This window comes from Pipistrellus kuhlii, unplaced genomic scaffold (assembly GCF_014108245.1).
Source record: "Pipistrellus kuhlii isolate mPipKuh1 unplaced genomic scaffold, mPipKuh1.p scaffold_m20_p_41, whole genome shotgun sequence".
Lineage (NCBI taxonomy): Eukaryota > Metazoa > Chordata > Mammalia > Chiroptera > Vespertilionidae > Pipistrellus > Pipistrellus kuhlii.
The window spans coordinates 3,981,135-4,000,164 of NW_023425542.1; the positions used below are offsets into that span (position 1 = coordinate 3,981,135).

At 46.7% G+C, this 19,030-nt stretch overlaps 2 protein-coding genes across 8 annotated transcripts in view; one reads left to right on the top strand and one right to left on the bottom strand.

The window, feature by feature from the left end:
• Positions 1–223: 223 nt before the first annotated feature.
• On the bottom strand, positions 224–18,006 carry CCNK (cyclin K). 6 transcript variants are annotated; one of them, XM_036411763.2, is made up of 11 exons: positions 17,853–18,006; positions 12,652–12,900; positions 11,902–11,983; positions 9,111–9,242; positions 7,957–8,062; positions 7,385–7,442; positions 6,453–6,622; positions 5,856–6,130; positions 5,157–5,190; positions 1,723–1,791; positions 224–1,339 (listed from the first exon to the last, which is right to left on the bottom strand). In XM_036411763.2, exons 2-11 carry the CDS (start codon positions 12,846–12,848, stop codon positions 711–713), a joined length of 1,752 nt encoding a protein of 583 aa, XP_036267656.1. In that variant the 5' UTR covers positions 12,849–12,900; positions 17,853–18,006; the 3' UTR covers positions 224–710. The 6 variants fall into 6 exon arrangements, with proteins under 6 accessions (XP_036267656.1, XP_045427909.1, XP_045427910.1 ...); XM_045571953.1 differs by having other exon boundaries at positions 224–1,336; positions 1,717–1,791; XM_045571954.1 differs by lacking the exon at positions 17,853–18,006 and adding an exon at positions 13,580–13,688 and having other exon boundaries at positions 224–1,336; positions 1,717–1,791.
• A 401-nt stretch (positions 18,007–18,407) lies between these two features.
• The window catches only part of SETD3 (SET domain containing 3, actin histidine methyltransferase), a 61,867-nt gene continuing 61,244 nt past the window's right edge, over positions 18,408–19,030 (top strand). Inside the window, exon 1 of one of the 2 annotated variants that reach the window (XM_036411762.2) lies at positions 18,408–18,568. The gene's annotated coding sequence lies outside the window, so the exon portion shown is untranslated. The remainder of the gene's footprint in view (positions 18,569–19,030) is intronic. The other variant, XM_036411761.2, reaches the window with a different exon arrangement.

The window sequence follows — 19,030 nt, forward strand, 5'->3', positions numbered from 1 at the left end:
GAGCTCCACCGTCAGTAACAGTTTCCAGAACGGCTTTTATTTGGATAACTGGCTGAAGGAGTCTCCTGTGTAACCAAGATGGAATTCACAGTATGTTGTTACATTCACACTTAAAAAATATCTATGTTCAGGAATTTGCAGATCGATGTAAACATACATTACTTCCCAAGTCACTCCTCCCCTTCTTCCCAGAGGAGAGAGAAAAAAGCCGTCCAACCAGGCAACCCCTTCAAAATAACTTTAATACAAAGATGTAAATATATCTAAAACAAAAAAGGTTCTGACCGACTGGGTGTCATGGTAGCATGGAATGGAAGTGATGACCACAGCCTGACTTCAGGTGGAACGGGACTGGTGAAAACTGCGTATCCAGGAAAAATAGGCACTGATTTCTATAATAGAAGGAAATTCACTCTTTACGGAAGCTATTTATTGAGCCAATATGGCTGGTTAACAAGTTCACTAGTGTAGTCACCCAGTGCAGGACTCGGCCCTCAGCTGACACCAGCACAGCTGGGCGGCCCGGGCACTGCCCAGCTGTCCCCTTCCCAGGCGTGGAGGACCGTCCGATTCACCTCCCGGGCTGGTCCATGTTTCCATACTGCAAGGGTCTAGCATTATACAACGTACCCTGCTGCTTCCTCACTTCCACTACCCTTCAAGTCAATTAGAAAAACTGGCTAAAAAACAAAGGGGAAAAAGGCGTCAGGTTATCTCATCCAGGCCGCGCGCCCCAGGCCTCCGACTGGAGGCATGCCAGGTGGGGGGATGGGTGGGGGTACAGGTGGCTGTCCTCCAGGAGGGACAGATGGAGGTGGGTAGCTAGCTGGAGGCAGCCCCAGGCCTGGAGGAGGGTGAGGAGGGACGGCATGGGTGGGGGGTAAGCGTGGAGGTGGGGGCGGGAAGTTGGGGTTGTAGGTGGGTGGAGGTGGAGGGTACCCGGGAGTCGGGGGTGGGATGGCAGGTGGGGGGAAAGAGGCTGGGGGAGGGGGCACCGGTGGTGGGGGTGGGTTGGGGGGGTAGACATGGGGGTGGTAGGGCAGGTGGGCTGGAGGCCCATAGGCAGGGGGCAGGGCGCTGTAGGAGGGGCCCTCGGTCTTCATCATGGACTGCAGGCTCTGGTAGCCCTCTCCAGACATGTAGGAGCTGGTCGTGGACATCCCGGTGATGTAGCTGGAGGGTGGCGGTGGCGGTGGCCGGTGCGGCAGCGGTGGTGGCTGGTGCACAGGGGCTGGGTGGGCCGGAGGAGGAATCTGGACTTTGGGGAGCTCAGTGGCATCCACAGGGCCCGGTGGCTCGGCCTCACCTAAGGCAGCCGAGAGGGGAGGCTTCCGGTCTGCAGTGGAGAGATGAGTCAGCGCCCAGCAGCTCCACCGACCCACCCCCACCCCATCACAGCACTAGATCTAAGATCTACAGCAACCCTGCCCAGATGTGGGCAAATGTTCATACACTGGCGGGCTGTTTTCCTAAAACTGATTCTAAACTCACTTTTCCTGGGTAGTTCTGCATTTCTGGATGTGACCATTCAAATATACTTACAACATCCTCAAAACATCTGTGTAAAAGTTTTCTGTGTAAAAGATCCTTGGGTCGCTACTGTTTTAACATTTTGGCTGCAAAACTTCCCTTCCATAAACTCCCCAGGACCTCCCAAGCCTGCCCCCAAAAAGGCAGAGAGAAGCTGCCATCCCGTGGCTCTCAGCGGACACTGACCTGGAGGCGGTGGGTGGGCCGGAGGCAATGGAGGGTGAGTGGCCTCTATTTTGGGAATTTTAGGTGGTGGTGGTTCTATGAAGAAAAAGATTAAAAAAAAGCACTCAGACCTCTTCATGTAATAAACATATTACAGTAGAAATAAAATGGACTTTCAATGTCGTTGGGGAAAAAGAGCAGATAACGTCCTTAAGGAAGGCCTCTGCTATGTCATCACGCCCTGGCTCATCGGTTGAGCGCAATCCCATGAACTGAGAGGTCCTGGCTTAATTCCCAGACAGGGGCGTGCCCAGGCTGCAGCCTTAATTCCTAGTAGGGTGAGGATAGGAGGGAGCTGATCAATGTTTCTCTCTCCCTTCCTCTCTAAAAATCAATAAAAAAAAAATCTAAAACAAATAAAAAAATGAATCTGTACTAATCCTTTTAAAAGAACAAAACAGCCCTAATTGGTTTGGCTCAGTGGATAGAACATTGGCCTGCAGACTGAAGGGTCCAGGGTTTGATTCCGGTCAAGGGCATGTACCTTGATTGCAGGCACATCCCCAGTGGGGGGGTGTGCAGGAGGCAGCTGATTAATGTTTTTCTCTCATGGATGTTTCTAACTCTCCCTCTCCCTTCCTCTCTATAAAAAAACCAATAAAATATATAAAAAATAAAAACAAACTAAAAATTATTAAAAACAAAACAAAACAAATACAGCTCTGATCTCCTACCTCCCCTCTAAAAAGAAAACTAACCCACTATGTCCCCTTTTCACAAAGCAAGCCCTTCCAACAACTTGAGAGAAGCACAAAACCACTTCAGTGACCTGGGTGACTTACTAATGCACAGAACACAAAGAAAGGCCCCGAATGCTCACAGGAAACCACCATCTTTCAACTCTTGTTTAGGTGAGTTTCCAGTTTATTTTCTCTCACAAATATTTGCTCCACTTGGCAGCCCGTTAGAAGTCACCTTTAGAGAACTGGAGGCGAGCAGCCTTAAACGCACTTGCTTAAGAAGCTGGGGCCACTTGGGGCAGAGGACATGGCCCACCCTTCAGGGTGGAACATCTGCATGTGACCAGCATTCACCGTGACGACACTAAATCGCACAGATAAGGCTACATCAAGTCCAATGCTTGTTTGGAAAGGTAGCGAGTATGCACACATGATTGAAAAAGAACACAATCTTTTTGTTTGTATGTTTTGGCCCTTTTCCTGAAACTCACTTTATCCGGGCTTGCACATCACTGATCTGATTCTGCCCCGGCATTGCTGATCACTTCATTGGTCTCCTCGGTCTTAGACTTAGGCTGGATTCAAGGTCTGAAGTCGCATTTCTCTTTATCATCTTCCTTGGGAGGCCAAGCACCCTCTCTCTAGGCCCTAGAGTCTAGGGCACATGTGTCAAACACAAGGCCCGCGGGCCAAATCCGTCCCGCCAGGCCTTGCAATGTGGCCCACACCGCGCTGTCATCACTGCACTCCGCTGCGTTTCCATCACAATGACAGTTTATGACTGTTCAGTAAACCATTCGGCCCGCGATTTAGGCTGGATTTTAGATTTTGGCCCCTTCTCTGATTGAGTTCGACACCCCTAGGGGGGATGAATCGATGTCTCTAGCTTCTATCTCTCCTCCAAAACCGGGGACCTGACTTTCAAGTCCCAGCCCTAGACCCAGCAGCCAGCACCTTGCAAGGCAGCCTTTCCCTCCATCTCCTAACTGGGATCCCTCTCACCTTAGGCACTCCCTCCAACCTCCTCCCACAGCCAGCCAGCTAAAGTCCAACAGAAATATCAAAAGAGCCACACATGTAATTTTCAGTTTTCTAGCAGTATGTTCAGAACAGTTGAAATTGATTTTAATATTTAACTTGATATATAGAAGTTTTTTGACCATTTCAATGTATAATCAACATAAAATTGACCAATAAGACTTTTTGCTTTTTTTTTCGGTGGGGGGGGGGGGAGGGGAGAGGGATGGAGGGAGGGGGAGAAAGAGAAACATGGATGTGAGAGAAACATTGATTGGTTGCCTCCTTATATGTCCTTACGAATTGAACCTGTAGCCTTTTGGAGTACGGAATGATGTTCCAACCAATTGAGCCACTGGCCAGAGTTACATTCCTTTTTCTTACTCACTCTCAGAAATCTCAGAGCACTAGGCCATTTGAGTGGGCCACACCGCCAGTCCTCTGTAGCTACTTTCGCGTGCTGCACCGCTCAGCCAGATCTCACCTCCAGGCTGTCTGACCCTCCCCTTCCTGGGCCTCTGGCCATCACTCTGACTCTTCTCTCACCAGGTCTCATCCAGATGCTGGCAAAGTCCCTCCCATTCCCAACCATCTGTGCTATTACTGCTGCCAGGAAACTTTCTAAAATGAACTCGGACTTTGCCATGCTTCTGCTAACCAACCTCCCATGGCTCTCGCTGCCTATGCAAAATCAGTGCCTCCAAGTAGTAGGCACTGTCATCCACCAACCACACTCAGTCCTCTCAGAAGTGAAGCCTTTCAGCTCTTCCTGTTCCAGTCAACTCCTCTCTTCATTTGCTCACCTGCCTCCTTCCACTCATAGGCTTTCAGCTCTCAGCTCTAGTGCTTCTCCAAGGCCACCACTGGCTGCCTCCACCTCTCCAGCAAAGGCTGCAATCGGCTCAGGATGACTGTATGTATCTGCTTTTTGGTGTCTCACACTTTTGCTCGTTCAGAACTAAAAAAATTTACCTGTACTGAACTCATCATTCTCCCAAAGATCCTGCGAAACAGGTAGCTTTACTGAAACCTGAAGATCTCAACAACAGTACCACAAACAATTCCGAGGTCCTCAGCAATAACATGGAACTCAGCAGCGGAGACACAGAGACAGTGGACACTGCTTCAAAGAGCTCAGCACAACAGGGCCAACAACACAGAAAAGGCTTCTCACTTCCTCTTCTGTAATCTTCCAGATTTCTCTCTCTGCTTGCTGCCAACTCAGAAACAAGTGAACCAACTCTGGGCCCTACTCCATATGGACATATAAAAGGCGTATGACAGGCTGGCCGGGTGGTGTTCTCTGGGCAATACCCTGCCCACCACGCAGTCCTCTCTCACACCATCCTCTGCTCGGTGCTCAGGACAGGGACACCAGGGCTCTTCCCTCTCTCCAGGCTTTTCCTGTGTCACACTTCACTCATCTCTAACAACATATATTGTGGCAACCGGTCTCCTACATTCATGATGACATTTTATATATTCGATTCGTACATTGTTATTGATAACTTTTATCAAAATATCTAAAAATAGAGTCGGGACAAATAGAAGACAATGTGTATTCTGGCAGAATGGGTCAAGTTTGTGATGGGCTCTTTAAGATTAAATTTTAAGGCCAATCTAATCAGAAAAGAATCAACGTTGACTAAGAATTTAAAGTTTTGGTAAGCAGACATATAACTAAAAACCAGAACTGGATATTACCTGCTGCTTTGTTCTCTTCTTTGGGAGAAACAACCTGTTTCAAAAGAAAACACAACCGTTAACTCAGACCCTGGGAAGAGTGAGAAAAACAGATGAGCCAGGCACGAAATCCCAGCGACAGAATGTGGCCTCACACAAAACCACGCTGGCTTAACTGCAGGCAAACCTGCCACCCGCAGAGCACCGTTTCTGCTTCCTTCCTCTTCCCTTGTCCGGAAATACTCGTCTCAGTTCCGAACAGAGTCTCAGGCCTTCTCGCGCACTGCCCTAAGTTTGATGAGCAGAGTTGGCTGATACCTGTATATCCTGCATGGCTTCTTCTAAGAACTGAGTAACAGCAAATAAATGCCTTCCTCAGTGGCTGGCTGCCACCATTCGAGAACCATTCGAGAAACAACTACTGTCACTTAAAGATCCAAACACTACGGAGTCAGAGGGAAGTGGAGACACCCATTCCTGCAGGGCACGGGTGGAAATGCCACCCTGGCAGGCTGCAGGGCCCTGTCGGAGGTGACACAGACAGCAGCAGCTACCGGAGGACAGAGCCTCTCTGACCACGGGAGTTTTCAGGCTCCCCATAGACATGCCGCCTGATAGGGATTTTGGTGTTCCGTGAAATCCCTTAGAAATAGGAATGTGCTCAGTGAGGCATTGCCACCGGGAAAGCTGGCCATGCCCAGTGCCAATCTGGCCACTCACCGTGGCTCGCTTCACCTGGCGGGGAGGACTAGGCTGTGGGGACGGTTTCTTGGGCTGCTGGACTGGCTGTGGTGGTGGCGGCGGCTGCGTTGATGGCTGGGGGTCCTTCTGTGGGGGCTGCGGTGGTTCAGGGCCTTGAGCCGACTGTGACGGTGGCACTGGTGGCACTTGTGGTGTGGGGTTGAGCGATGGGGGCTGATGCAGCTGATGAGGCGTGTGATGAGGCATCTGTTGTTTTCCTTGTGAGTATAGATCCAGGATTTGATGGCAGATATCTAAAGGATAGGTGACAATTACATTTACCACAGGTGGATATTTTAAGTAAAACTCTACCTAGAAAAAAAGCCAGCCCATTTCCCTTAGAGCCACGATTCTCATACAAGGACCAACATGTCAAAATCATATTCACCCTGCCTCTGCTGTGCACCAAAACGATATGCTTGGACAGAGTGGATATTCCATTTGAAACGTTAACCACGGATGCTTCTAAAGAAGGGTTTATGCAGGCCTACTGGAAATCTATTCAGGAATCATGTTCTCAGGGCAGCACCACCCAAACATGGAACACTCTCACAGAATAATCGGCATGCTCGGTACCTTCCAGAACATCCACAGGGACATCTTGCACAAACTGCTCCCACCATCTCCGATACATGGGTTTGGAGGTCCATTCTTGTATTTCAAATTTGCACAAACGTCCCGCGAGATACATCACTGCCACTGCTATGATCTCTGGTTCCCACTGCAGTGACAAGGTCGTGCAGAGGCTAGTTCAACAGGAAAAAGAGGTGACTTGACTTGGATGAACAAACATTTGTGATTAACTCAATGCATGAAAGTCAGATGATGCATCTAAACTGCAATTTGCTTATTCTTCTCTAAACACCATCAAATATAAAGTATTACACATGTAGTATAAAAGTATAAAAATAAGTTATTCTAACCACAGTTTCTTAAAAAATTTGTTTTAAAGAATCAGAAGAATCCCAGCTCATTAAAAAATTACCATGCCATGAAATACGAGTGAGAATGATTTATGTTCTGCAAACTGTTGAAATCCTGGCCAGAGAAATAAATGTTTCTTCCAACAGCGACAACTCCACTCACAGGCACTTTGTTCCTCATTAGATCCCTGGGCTCTAGGACATCAAGGCTCTAAACCCTGACACCATCTGGTGTTTTGCAGAATCAAATGGGTTCTCAGTATTCAGTTGTCCAAGCTCTCTGAGGTATTGTTTTAGATTTATGTTTTAAAACGGAGATAAGATTTCAGCATCCTGCATCACCATGACATGGCAGGGCAATGCCTCTGTTGGGAACAGGAGACTGGACTTTGGTCCCAACTCTGCCCATCACTGGCTCCTCAAACTGGGTCAAGCCAGTTTCCTTGATATAAAGTAGGGGTTTGGGTAAGGTGACATATGAAGTCCCTGGGTATTTAAAGACACTATTAAAGACTATACTTTCAGGAATAATTTCTATAGTTTGTTAAAAATACTGTAATTAAACCAACATTTGAGTATATGTACCTGTCATTTACAAATGTCCATGCCATTTGAACCAACTTTTGAATTTTGTTTTTATCACCTAGAAATGGGGGGAAGGGGAAGGGGGAAGAGAAGGTAAATTGGTAAATTAGTAGAAAAAAAAAATAAAGCAGCAGCACAAGAAGCAATAAGTATTTATATAAAGCCCAGGTGCCCTCAGTGTCCTTCCAATACACAGCAAAGAGCTTCTGCATGGGAGCCCAGGGCAAACCAGTAGGTCCAAGCCCCACCTCAGTTCTCTCCACATTCCCTATGCTGAGAGCCACCATTATAGGAAGCTTGGCTCCATCGCCCAATTTATTAGGCTATTTAAAAGACTCTGACTCATTTTCCTGTCTCATACCACTTGGCAACTAGATGACAGAATCTGTTTATACACAAAAGGAAACAGTACTAACAGCCACAATATTGAATTGTCTGGGCAAGCTATGGCCCAGGTTACTTCACACACCGAATTTTCTGTTTTCCTCTTTTAAGCATAATCGCAATGTCATCAAATGATGAAGAAGACTTGGTTTCAGAATAAAAAAGTTCATTTAATAACTTTTTCTTACCTTTGAGTTGTTTTGCATATTTGAGTAGGAATTGGTATGGATGTTCTACCTGTAAATCAAACTTTATAGTCTGTAGTAAGATTCTCTCCAGAACCATTACTTCTTCCTAAAAATAAAATAGTAAGTGTTGGGTTTGTAGTTTTAGTCACAGGTCTAAATCAGCATTTACAAAGTGAACTTATTTATTTGTTTATTTATTATTTTTAAAAATATTTACTGATTTCAGAGAGGAAGGGAGAGGGGGAAGGTAGAAACATCCATGATGACAGATAATCATTGATTGGCTGCCTCCTGCACGTCCCACACTGAGGATTGAGCCTGCATCCTGGGCATGTGCCCTGACCAGGAATCAAACCGTGACATCCTGGTTCACTGGCCGATTCTCAACCAATGAGCCATGCCAGCCAGGCTGAAAGTTATGTTTTTAGAACATAACTAAGTCACGTATGTAATTATTTTAACACCATTTCCTGACATGGGCAGAGGTTGTGGGGAAAAGACAGGATGGGTGGTATAATCAACAGTAATCTCTGGGTGTCTGAAAATATCAATACCTTTCACCATACTTGGGAAGCAAAAGACACACAGCACATGCAATGCAGATACATGTATACAGAGCACTGGCTCTATCCATCTACCCACAAGAGATTTTGTTCCTATCCACTACATGTGCCATCGCCCCTAAAGTGCTCAGAACATGCCTTGGCACGTTAGCAAGAGCTACCTAAGTGTGGCTACATCATCTGAGACAGAGAAAGAGGGAAAGATACATTGGTTGTTTGCCTCCACACAAGAGCTGGGGATCGAATCTATATGCCCTTGACCAGAACTGAACACTTGACCCTTCAGTTCATGGGCCGATGCTCTAACCACTGAGAAACTGACTAGGGCAAGGACCTCTATTCTTAAAATAAATAAATCTCACACACACACACACACACACACACACACACACACACACACACAGATTTCAGAGAAAAAGATAGAAATATCAATGCTGAGTATCACTAATCAGCTGCCTTCTACATGCCCACAACCTGGGCATGTGCCCTCACCTGGAATCGAACCGTGAGCCACAACAGCCTGGCAGGATCTCTACCTAACGCTACCACACAAGGAACCAAGATTTAAAGACAGGCAGTTATGATTCTTACCTTTGGGTCATCTCCAAACTGGCCAAATTGTACATCATTTAATAAACTCCGAGCTGTTTTGATGATATCTTTACATTTCTTGGGTGTTTCTTCTACCTTCCCGGCCAGAAAGAGACAACAAGCTCCTGTTACCTAGAAGGAAGACAATAGTTCCTGAGATACTGTTCTCAAAGCTCAAAAAGAAACACAAAGATTTTTGACCTTCACTCTCCTAGCTTCCCATTTCTTATTTACAAGGAGCTCAAAGGAAATTTCACACACACACCCAATTTGGCCCCATAAATGATTTTAAATTTAATTTTCTGAAGAACATGCTATGTAAACAGAGTACATGCCAGAAGGGAAAAAACCCACAGACACAATTTTTCTTTTCACACTGTGATCTTTGTTCCAGAAAAAGAACACAGCTAAAGGCATGTCTGGTGGAGTCCATTTCTGTGCCAGTGCCCAGCTGTCCTTCCCTCCCCTTATGCTGCCTGGACCCTGGTCCAGTTCCCACATCACAGAGGTGGTCTCACTGCTCTCTCTCCAGCTTCTTTCTGCCTACTCTCATGTCTGACCCTCCACAGAATCCTGATGTTAGATGTCAGACTCTGAGCCTGGGTACGGGTCTAGTAATAATTAATGTCGTTTTTAAACATTCGTTTAAAATCTTGCTTGGCTTTGACTTGTATTGACATAACCTTCAAACACGTGGTATATACAGAACGTGTGAAGTGCAATTAACAAGTTTTGCTTGAAAAAGTTTGTGTTTGGTTTGGTTTTTGTTGCAAAACTAGGGCTAAGAAGATGGCGGATGAAGAGCATATTTGGCACTGCATGCTTTACGAGTTCCAATTAGGAAGAAAAGCAAGTGAGGCTGCAAAAAACATCTGTAGTGCTCTTGGTCAAGATGCAGTTAGCGCCAGAAAATGCCAGCGTTGGTTTGAGAAATTTCGCGAGGGAAATTTTTCGTTAGATGACAAGAGTGGTCAAGGCCGTGTGTCCAATTTTGATCAAGAAGCTCTTCAAGCTCTTTTGGTGCAAAATCCTCAAATTACCCAACAAGAGCTTTCGACAACTTTAAATTGTTCACAAAAAAACAATTTCCAATCAATTGAGTGCACTTGGCAAAGTCCAAAAGTTTGGAAAATGGGTTCCTCATGAGTTGACCAACAACAACCGTAATCAAAGAGTCACAATTTGCAGTTCGCTCCTCTCTCGTCAAAACCGTTTGCCGTTTTTAGAGCAAATTGTTACTGGAGATGAACAATAGGTGCTGCATGTTAATTTGAAAAGGCGGCCTCAATGGTTGGACAAAAATGAGGCTCCGCAGCCCACGCCAAAACCTGACTTGCATGCGAAAAAAGTGATGTTGTGTGTTTGGTGAAATTTTAAAGGAATTCTTCATGATGAACTTTTACCATCTACCCAAACCATTACAAGTGCAGTGTATAGTGCCCAATTGGAAAGGTTAGCCCAAGCTTTAAGAGAAAAAGAACCCGCGCTGATTAATCAGAAGGGCGTAATTCTTCACGATAATGCACGACCGCATACTGCAAGAATCACTGCTGAAAAACTGCGCCAGTTGGAATGGGAAGTTCTCCCTCAACCTGCATATTCTCCTGATATTGCCCCTTCCGATTACCATTTGTTTCGTTCTTTGCAAAACTTTCTTCTTGGAAAAAAATTTAATAATGAAGAATGCCTCAAAAATGCATTGACCGAATTTTTTGCATCAAAATCACAAGAATTTTACAACAGAGGGATTAAAATGCTTCCTGAGCGTTGGGCACAAGTAGTAGAAAACAACGGCAACTATATTGTTGATTAAATTTTGTTGTACTGTTTAAATAAATTCGATTTAAAAAAGTATTAGAAAACGACATTAATTATTACTAGACTTAATATAATGCTGACACAGTGTCCTTCCTCTAAAACTTGTGTACAAAACTAAGTAAAATCTTAGCAAAAGGAAAAACCCCAACAGATTGACCCCATGTTCAGTCCAATTCTGTCATCTTTATGAAACTCTTCAACCACTCCAGTTTACCTGCTGAAGTCTAATGCCCCAGCCTGGAGCTCAGTGTCCACAATGGTCTGACCTAGTCTACCTTTCCACTCAGGGCCCCCATTCCATTTCTGCCAAATGAACCTCCTGTGGGCTGATACTTACCACATGTTCCTCCCTGTCTTCGTCACGCTAGTTTCTGCGGGATCGCTGCTCTGTCCCATCTGACATTTACAGTCAGGGCTTAATTACTGCAGGCACCTGCTCCCTGGCACATTCTCTGATCCCTCCACAATGCATTAATCTCTCCCCTGAAGCTGCAGCCTTCCTTCTGCACCTCTCCTATGCTCTCCCCACTACCATCTATTTTGTACATCACACCTCAGGACTAAAAGCACTGAGGCAGGTTCCCCAAGTCTCCCACAGAGCAGAAGACAGTGCATAAGGAGCAACTGCAGAATGAGCAATGGCCTGAAACATTTTTATTCCTTCCTGGCCTTTGTTGGGTCTCAATTATAAGCTCAAATTTATCTTGGCAAAGGCAATAGGGAAGTAAACTTTCACACAAAGTGCAATATGACTGTGGTCCATATCATGCTAAATAAGATGATTTTAATATGGTTAATTAAAAAATGAAAACCAAACAATCACACACAAAGTTCAAACTTGATTTTGTTTATACATAGTATGTACTATGTAAAAATAACTACTTTCTGGAAATATATAGAGATTATAATTTCACTAAACTGTGTGGAAATAATTATACGTGATAGAGAATTACAATAAAAATCAAATACTTACATATCTTGGAAATTGTTTAAAGGAATGAAACATATAGAAGCGATGAAAATAAATTATTCCAGTTGCCAGGGTATCATAGTGTCTGTAGTTCTGGTTAAGGACTTTAGTCAAGAAATTGTTATTGTTTTTAGTTAAATGTTGAAAAACTCAAGCAATTCCAAGGAAGTCAGCGGTAAGGTAAACAGTCAGCAGCAAAGCAGGGAGGTGGGAATCTCCGGGTCAGAATTCACCCAGCAGGGTGAGCTTACACTGTTAGCAAGGCCAGGCTTCACCACCCTTCAACTGTGATCACTGTGGCTATTTTCCTCCTGGTGGCCACTTGCTCAGTGGCTACGTCTATACATTTAAATGAAAAATAGAAAAGCGAACCCCCCCAAGAGCCAAGCTAATCAGATATCACATCAGTTAACAAAGATACTCAAGGGCCATTTTAGTACAGAGATATTACTATATGTCTATTTAAAGGTAAGATTTCCTTTTTAAAAACTGATTGTAGAAAGAGAGGAAGGGAGAGGGAGAGATAGAAACATCAATGAGAGAAACATTATCAGCTGCCTCCTGCCCCCTAATGGCGATGGTGTCCAAAATCCAGGAATCAAATCAGTGATCTCTTGGTGCATGGGACAATGCTCAACGAACTAAGCCACAGGGGCTGGGAGATATTATTATATATTTTATCAACAGTATTTAACTTAATTCCCAGTGTTGGTGGTGGGAAGCCTAAAACAGAATCCAAAGAGATAAGGATACAGTCCCAAACGTGTGCCCACATCAAAGATGAACCGAGCCCCCTCTCGGCGGTACCGGGCCTCAGTAGCCGGGTCAAGTCCTTCTAGCTGAGAGGGTGTATGAGCCAAGTCTTTCTTATCCCAGTACCAACATGGTTTTGTGTGGTCCAGGTTTGCTGAGGTTACTGAAGGGCTTGAATTTTCTTTATTCTCCTTCATTTATTGGAGTAGACTTGTTCTTTTCAAAAGATTCTCTGAAAATGTTAGAATCCTATGAGGAAGAGAAGAAGCAAAGTTGGAAAGGGATACCCATGTGAAGCAATTCTGAATTACAGATGGTACCTGATTTTGGATTCAAATTTCCCACTCAAACAACATTACTGATTGGCAGTTAAAAGCCCAAGCTTACCCCCAAAGCCAATTTAAAACATTTGTACACATTGTTCTGTGCCGTATAATAACGGACTTGAGCTTCCACGCATTTTGGTATCCATAGAAAGTCCTGGAACCAATCCTACTCGGATACGGAAATGCAGTGAAAATAAATGTACATGAACAGAATAGACACAGTCCTCTATATAATCCACCCCCTAAAAAGTTCTTACTTCAGTTCTGTAACCCCAGCCTTTTACTCTTCCGTTATTTTTTCACAAATCCCTACAGTCATAAATTTTCTCATTAGCAGTCCATGATTACCGTGAAAGATGAGATTTATGAGCTCCACAAAGTAAAAATCTCTCCATAAGCAAGCAGCATGCCACGGCATTTTAGCAGCATCTTTCAAGAATGTGCCTTTGATATTTCATCTTACATGATGACAGGTTAAATTCATTTTTAAACATTCAGAATTATGGATACTTACAAGTTGGAAACAATAGTCAAGGTCAATACTTGATTTTTTCACAGTACAGAAATTCCCTCTAAATAGTAGTATTTGGTCACTCACTAACCTTCATTTGGCCACTTTCATTAATGGAACAGTAACAGTTTACCAGGCAGCCTATAGCATTTGCGGAGTATCAATAACTGGTATTCACATTAATTCTTTAAAAAAATATATATTTTATTGATTTCAGAGAGGAAGGGGGAGGGAGAGATAGAAACATCAATGATGAGAGAAAATACTTGACTGGCTGCCTTTTGCACACCCCCTACTGGGGATCGGGCCCACAATTTGGGCATGTGCTCTGACTTCCTGGTTCATACTACAATAGTATGTCAAAGCTCAACCACTGAACCACACCAGCCAGGCAAACATTCATTCTTGTATTAATTTTATATTAATTTTGAGATCTGTTCTGTTCACCCCCTATATCTGGTACATAGATGCCACAGAATAAGCAGTGAATTAAATCTACCTTTCAACAACTCTCTACAGCTCCCACTTAGATCCTTGAAAATAACTTCCTCTATTTACCGACTGCCTTTTAAATATATGAAGATCGCTTTTACATTCCCTCTCTTCTTCAGGGCACACATCTCATTACCTCCACGTAATTTTTAGTGTTTCAAGATTTCCCCCTAAATACTAGCATCCAAAATGAAAACAAACTCCTTTCTGACTGGAGTAGTACAGATGGGATGAGAGGTTACTGATATTTAACATGTCCAATGAGTGCACACTGAGTTGCATCATATCCTCACAATTTATCACTGAGAAAATTGAGCTAATGAGACGTGAAGCTACTTGCCCAATCCACACACACCACTTGTAAATGGCAGAGCCACAGTTTGTCAATAGGTTAAGATACTGCCTTTCCTCAAATGGACACTAAGTTCCTCCATAAACATAACATTATGGCCTAGAACCATTTTTGTCAAGGTAGCTAGCCTTCTTCATCTCCAACATGGACAACTGGGGTTCTGTACATTTAATCATTCCTGGTAAATCTATATCTTGTTAGTTCAGGCCTATTCTTCTAGCCCACATGTGTCAAACACAAGGCCCTCGGGCCAAATCCGTCCCGCCAGGCCTTGCAATGTGGCCCACACCGCACTGTCATCACTGCACTCCGCTGCGTTTCCATCACAATGACAGTTTATGACTGTTCAGTAAACCATTTGGCCCGCGATTTAGGCTGGATTTTAGATTTTGGCCCTTCTCTGATTGAGTTCAACACCCCTATAATCTAGCCTTTAAAAACTTGTTGCGTCATTTAACATGCTAACTACAGGTTTTGAGTGCATTTATTAATTGGAGAAGCATGCCTCATATATTTAAATTTGGTAATAAAAAAGTGCTAATCAGAAAAAGAGCAAGCCCAGAAATCTGTAGTCTATCTCTATGGACCTTTCTTCATTTAGGCTTACATATCCTCATTAACCAATATTCTAGGTTTGATAACTTGAATGGATAAAAATCCATCTAATTAGACCTCATCCAGTGTACTAGCACATTTATCTGTGTTGACTAGGATAGGAGATTATGTTCAGTGCCCTGAGCTCTACTGGTCTGAGCTTCCAAGTATTCACAAACTCTTTTTGTACCATGACAAGATTATTACCGCATTTCCCGCGTATAAGACGACCGGGTGTATAAGACGACCCCCTAATTTTATAGTCAAAACATAGGTTTAGGCCTATATTCGCTGTATAAGACTACCCCCCACTTCCGAGGCAACATCAGTTCTTTTTTTAATAGACCGCCTCTCTGACTCTGGCCAATCTGAGCAGGCTTCTTACTAGAACACAGTGTAGCTTTGGGTATAGAACATGTACACTGTGTTCTAGTGTAGCTTTGGGTACAGAACATGTACACTGTGTTCTAGTAAGAGCACTTCGGGTAGGGGTCTGTTAGCTAGGTACCCTGTGTCCCACTGTTTCTGAGTCACTCAGCAAGAATTTTCCTGCCTGCCATGCATCTTCTGCTCTTCCTCAACTACCTGTAATCCTCAATTACCTGTAAACTGCCATTCTCACTTCTGAAATACAATACCCTGTCCCCACATTTTCTCCAATGGTGCCTCCCCATCTTTGAAATTTTCATGCCTATGTGAGTGAATTCTCTACATGCATGTATTAAACTTTTTACTTTCTCCTGTTAATTTGTCTCTGTTCATTTAATTTCTGGCCCAGCTATAAGAACTTAGAAGGTGGAAGGAAAAGCATTCATTCTTTTAGCTTTCACAACAGTAAATACATAAACCAGCAACAGTCGTTTATTATCAAGTGTTATGTACTGTACATAATTGTACGTGCAACACTTTTATATGACTTTCAGTTCAGATTTGTTTACACCAGCATCCCCACAAACACGTAATTTGCACTATGACATTATGACAGCTACAGGTCACTAGCAATGGGAATTTTACCATCTTATGGGACCACCTTTGTATATGTGTTCCATCTTTAAACAAAATGTCACTATACGGCGCATGACTGTACCTCATTTCGTAGGCCAAAACTATGACCATTTTTTTCTTTATGATATTCAATTTTTAAAAGTGGCATTAAAAAATGTAAGCGTCTCGCCCTAGCTGGTTTGGCTGGGTGGATGGAGCATTGGCCTGTGGATTGAAAGATCTTGGGTTCGATTCTAGTCAGGGACATATGCCTGGGTTGCAAGCTCAATCCTGGAAGGGGGGAGGGAGGACCATGAGTCCAGGAGGCAGACATTGGATAGTTCTCTCTCATCATTGATGTTTCTATCTCTCTCTCTCCCTCTCCCTTCCTCTCTGAAATAAATAAAAAAAATATTTAAAATATAAAATGCAAGCATCTCAACAATTAGAATATTTCGTTACTCCTTGTTGATGCAATCTACATTTCCAAAATGAAACAAATATTAAACATGCTCATGCACAAATCAGATAATATGTTTGAAAAATATATATAGTCAAAATGAGACAAAAGAAAATAAAACCCTAAAATTAGATACCTGAGGTTGTCATTCTGGAAAACACACACACACACACACACACACACACACACACACACCAAGTCCTGGATAATTAATTTACAGTCAAAATTATTTAATAGGCAAGCATCCTAATAATCCAATCTTAGCCAACATGTCTATCACCCATCCATTCCTCATTCTGCAACAGAGAGCTAACTCTATATCCGTCACGCAGTGTTCTAGGACAGGATCCCAACCCCCTGGGGGTGGATCTTTCATTCCCTCCCATTCGCACAAACCTTGAATGAGCACAGGCCACTGCCAGGCCCCGTGCCAGACCCCTCTCTCCAGAGCGCTTTGGAGCGAGCTCCGCGGACATGAGCAGGCTCACCTTCACAAAATAAAAAGGCCACCCGCAGCCGAAACCGGTGTGGCTCAGTGGATGGAGCGTCAGCCTGCGGACTGAAGGGTCCCAGGTTGGATTCCGGTCGGGGGCATGTACCTTGGTTGCGGGCACATCCCCAGTAGCGGGTGTGCAGGAGGCAGCTGATCGATGTTTCTCTCTCATCGATGTTTCTGACTCTCTATCCCTCTCCCTTCCTCTCTGTAAAAAAATCAATTATACACACACACACACACACACACACACACACACACACACACACACATATAGGTCACCGTTCAAAATCATTAAAAAAAAAAAACTGCCACCCGCAGGCAACTGCTTTCGGAAGCCGTGCCTAACCTCGGATGGTGTGAGCGAATAAAGTTCCGTTTAATTTAAGGAAGCGCAGCCGACCGCGTCCTGCGCCGGTGGTAATAGTTAGAGAACCTCTGCGGGAACGCCGCCAACTTCCAGAAGTTCAATTCCTCCAGGAACCGACCACCCCGACCCGGGAGAGGGTCCGCAGGAAGCACGTCTCGGCGAGAACGAATCCAGTCGCGGAAGTGCCTCGAGCTCCTTCCTCTTCAGACCCCGGAGTCGGAGCACCCAGGTGTGACGCCGCCGAACCGAAGTTGGGACGGAGACCCCGGAGGAGGCTGCGCGGCTGAGAGCGCGCGGGCGCGCGCTCAGACCCCGCCCCTCCTCCCCACCAGCTACAAAGTCCCCAAACCTTCGTCGCCCCTCGGGGCGAGGCCCGCCACCAGTGCTAGGGTGCGAGAGGGCCTTTCTCCTCCGCTCCTGCGCCTCCAAACCCTCCCCCGAATCCCGTCCCGCAGCCCCGCCATCGCCCGCTAACTTCGAGCTGACAGGGGCAGCGGAGGGAGGCGGTATCCGGGGAGATAGACTCCACTAGGGGATGGAAGCAGCTGGTCCTACCCTACTCAGACCTTTAGGTACGCAGGAGGTGGGTGGGGCTGCCCGCGGTCTGTCGGTCACTCACCCCTCGCCTCAGGTAAGCCCCTCAGCGACGTCTCTCCTTGCCGACCGCGGCCATCTTGGACGTGGGATCTCGGGGGATACGTCATTGCGCTGCGTCGGCGCCGGAAAGCACGGAGGCACCTGTCAACCAATCAGAAGAAAGCAGAGCTCTCAACGGAGGAAAGGCCAGCCAGTCATGTTCGGGCCCCGCCCCGCAGGAGGAGGAGCCTGTCAGAGGGCCACTCCCGTTGGTACTGCTCCGGGGACTAAGGAAGTTCCGAAGCAACCGAACATGCTAACGGAATTTGGACGCGAGAGGCGGGGCCTGAAGAGCCAGTGTTCCAATCAGCGCCCGGGCGTGGCACAGTTCCGCCAATTGTGGCCTCGGAGCTGAGGGGGCGGTGCCGACGGTTCAGGCTCCGAGAGCCGGCAGGCCCAATGGCTGGGGAGGAGCCCGAGCTAAACGGTAGGGGAGCGAAGGGGCGGAACTGCGCCCATGCGTTCAGCTTTGGGCCAATAGGCGGCGGCGGCGGCGGCCGGGGGGCGGGGCCTGAGGGCGGGCGGAACCGGGGTGGGCCGCGGCGGCGGGGCTGTCTCAAGCTGCCGTCCCGCCCTCCCGTCCGGCTGCCGCTGCCGCCGCCTGTGTCGCCGCCGCTGCCTGGGACCCGGTTGAGGTGGACCGTGGGTTTGGGCCGGAGTGTGGCCCCGGCGCCGCTGCGTGAAGGGGCAAGCGGGCAGGTGAGTGCCGGCGGCGGCGTCCCCCTCCGCGTGCACGGCCCGCCGCGGGGCAGACTCCCCGCGGTCGCTCCCGAGTGCTGCGAGGCTGCCTCCCACCCGGGCCGGCGTCCCTCGGCCGAGGTCCGGCCCGCGCCCCGCTCGCGGCTCTGGGCCCCGGGGTGAAGGGAGGGTCGGTGTGCGCCCTCGGTCCCGGAGGGGTGGACGGACGCGGGGTGCCGGCGGGGTCGGAGGGCGCCCTTTGGCCTTTGCCCTCCGGCCCTGACGGGGCCTGGGCGCGCTCGCGGCCGCTCTGCGCCCTTTCCCGGCGCCTAACGCTCCGGCCCCGCTCTGCCGGCCCCCGAGGTGGCGGCAGGTGCAGGAGGAGCGCCCGGCCGCCCCTCGCCCCCCGGGCGGGGCCCGGGCCCCTCGCCCTCGCGCGCCCGGGGCGGCCGGGCTGTGCGTGCGGCCGGCGCTCGCTCTCGC

Excerpts from the sequence above, each read along its gene's own strand:
- CCNK (XM_045571953.1), bottom strand. The coding sequence starts at position 12,848 with ATGAAGGAGAATAAAGAAAATTCAAGCCCTTCAGTAACCTCAGCAAAC. Across the intron at positions 11,984-12,651 it reads GTGGGCACACGTTTGGGACT|ACACTATGATACCCTGGCAA; the intron begins GTATCCTTATCT and ends CCAGAACTACAG. Across the intron at positions 1,792-5,156 it reads AGAAGAGAACAAAGCAGCAG|AACCACCACCACCTAAAATT; the intron begins GTAATATCCAGT and ends TTTTCTTCATAG.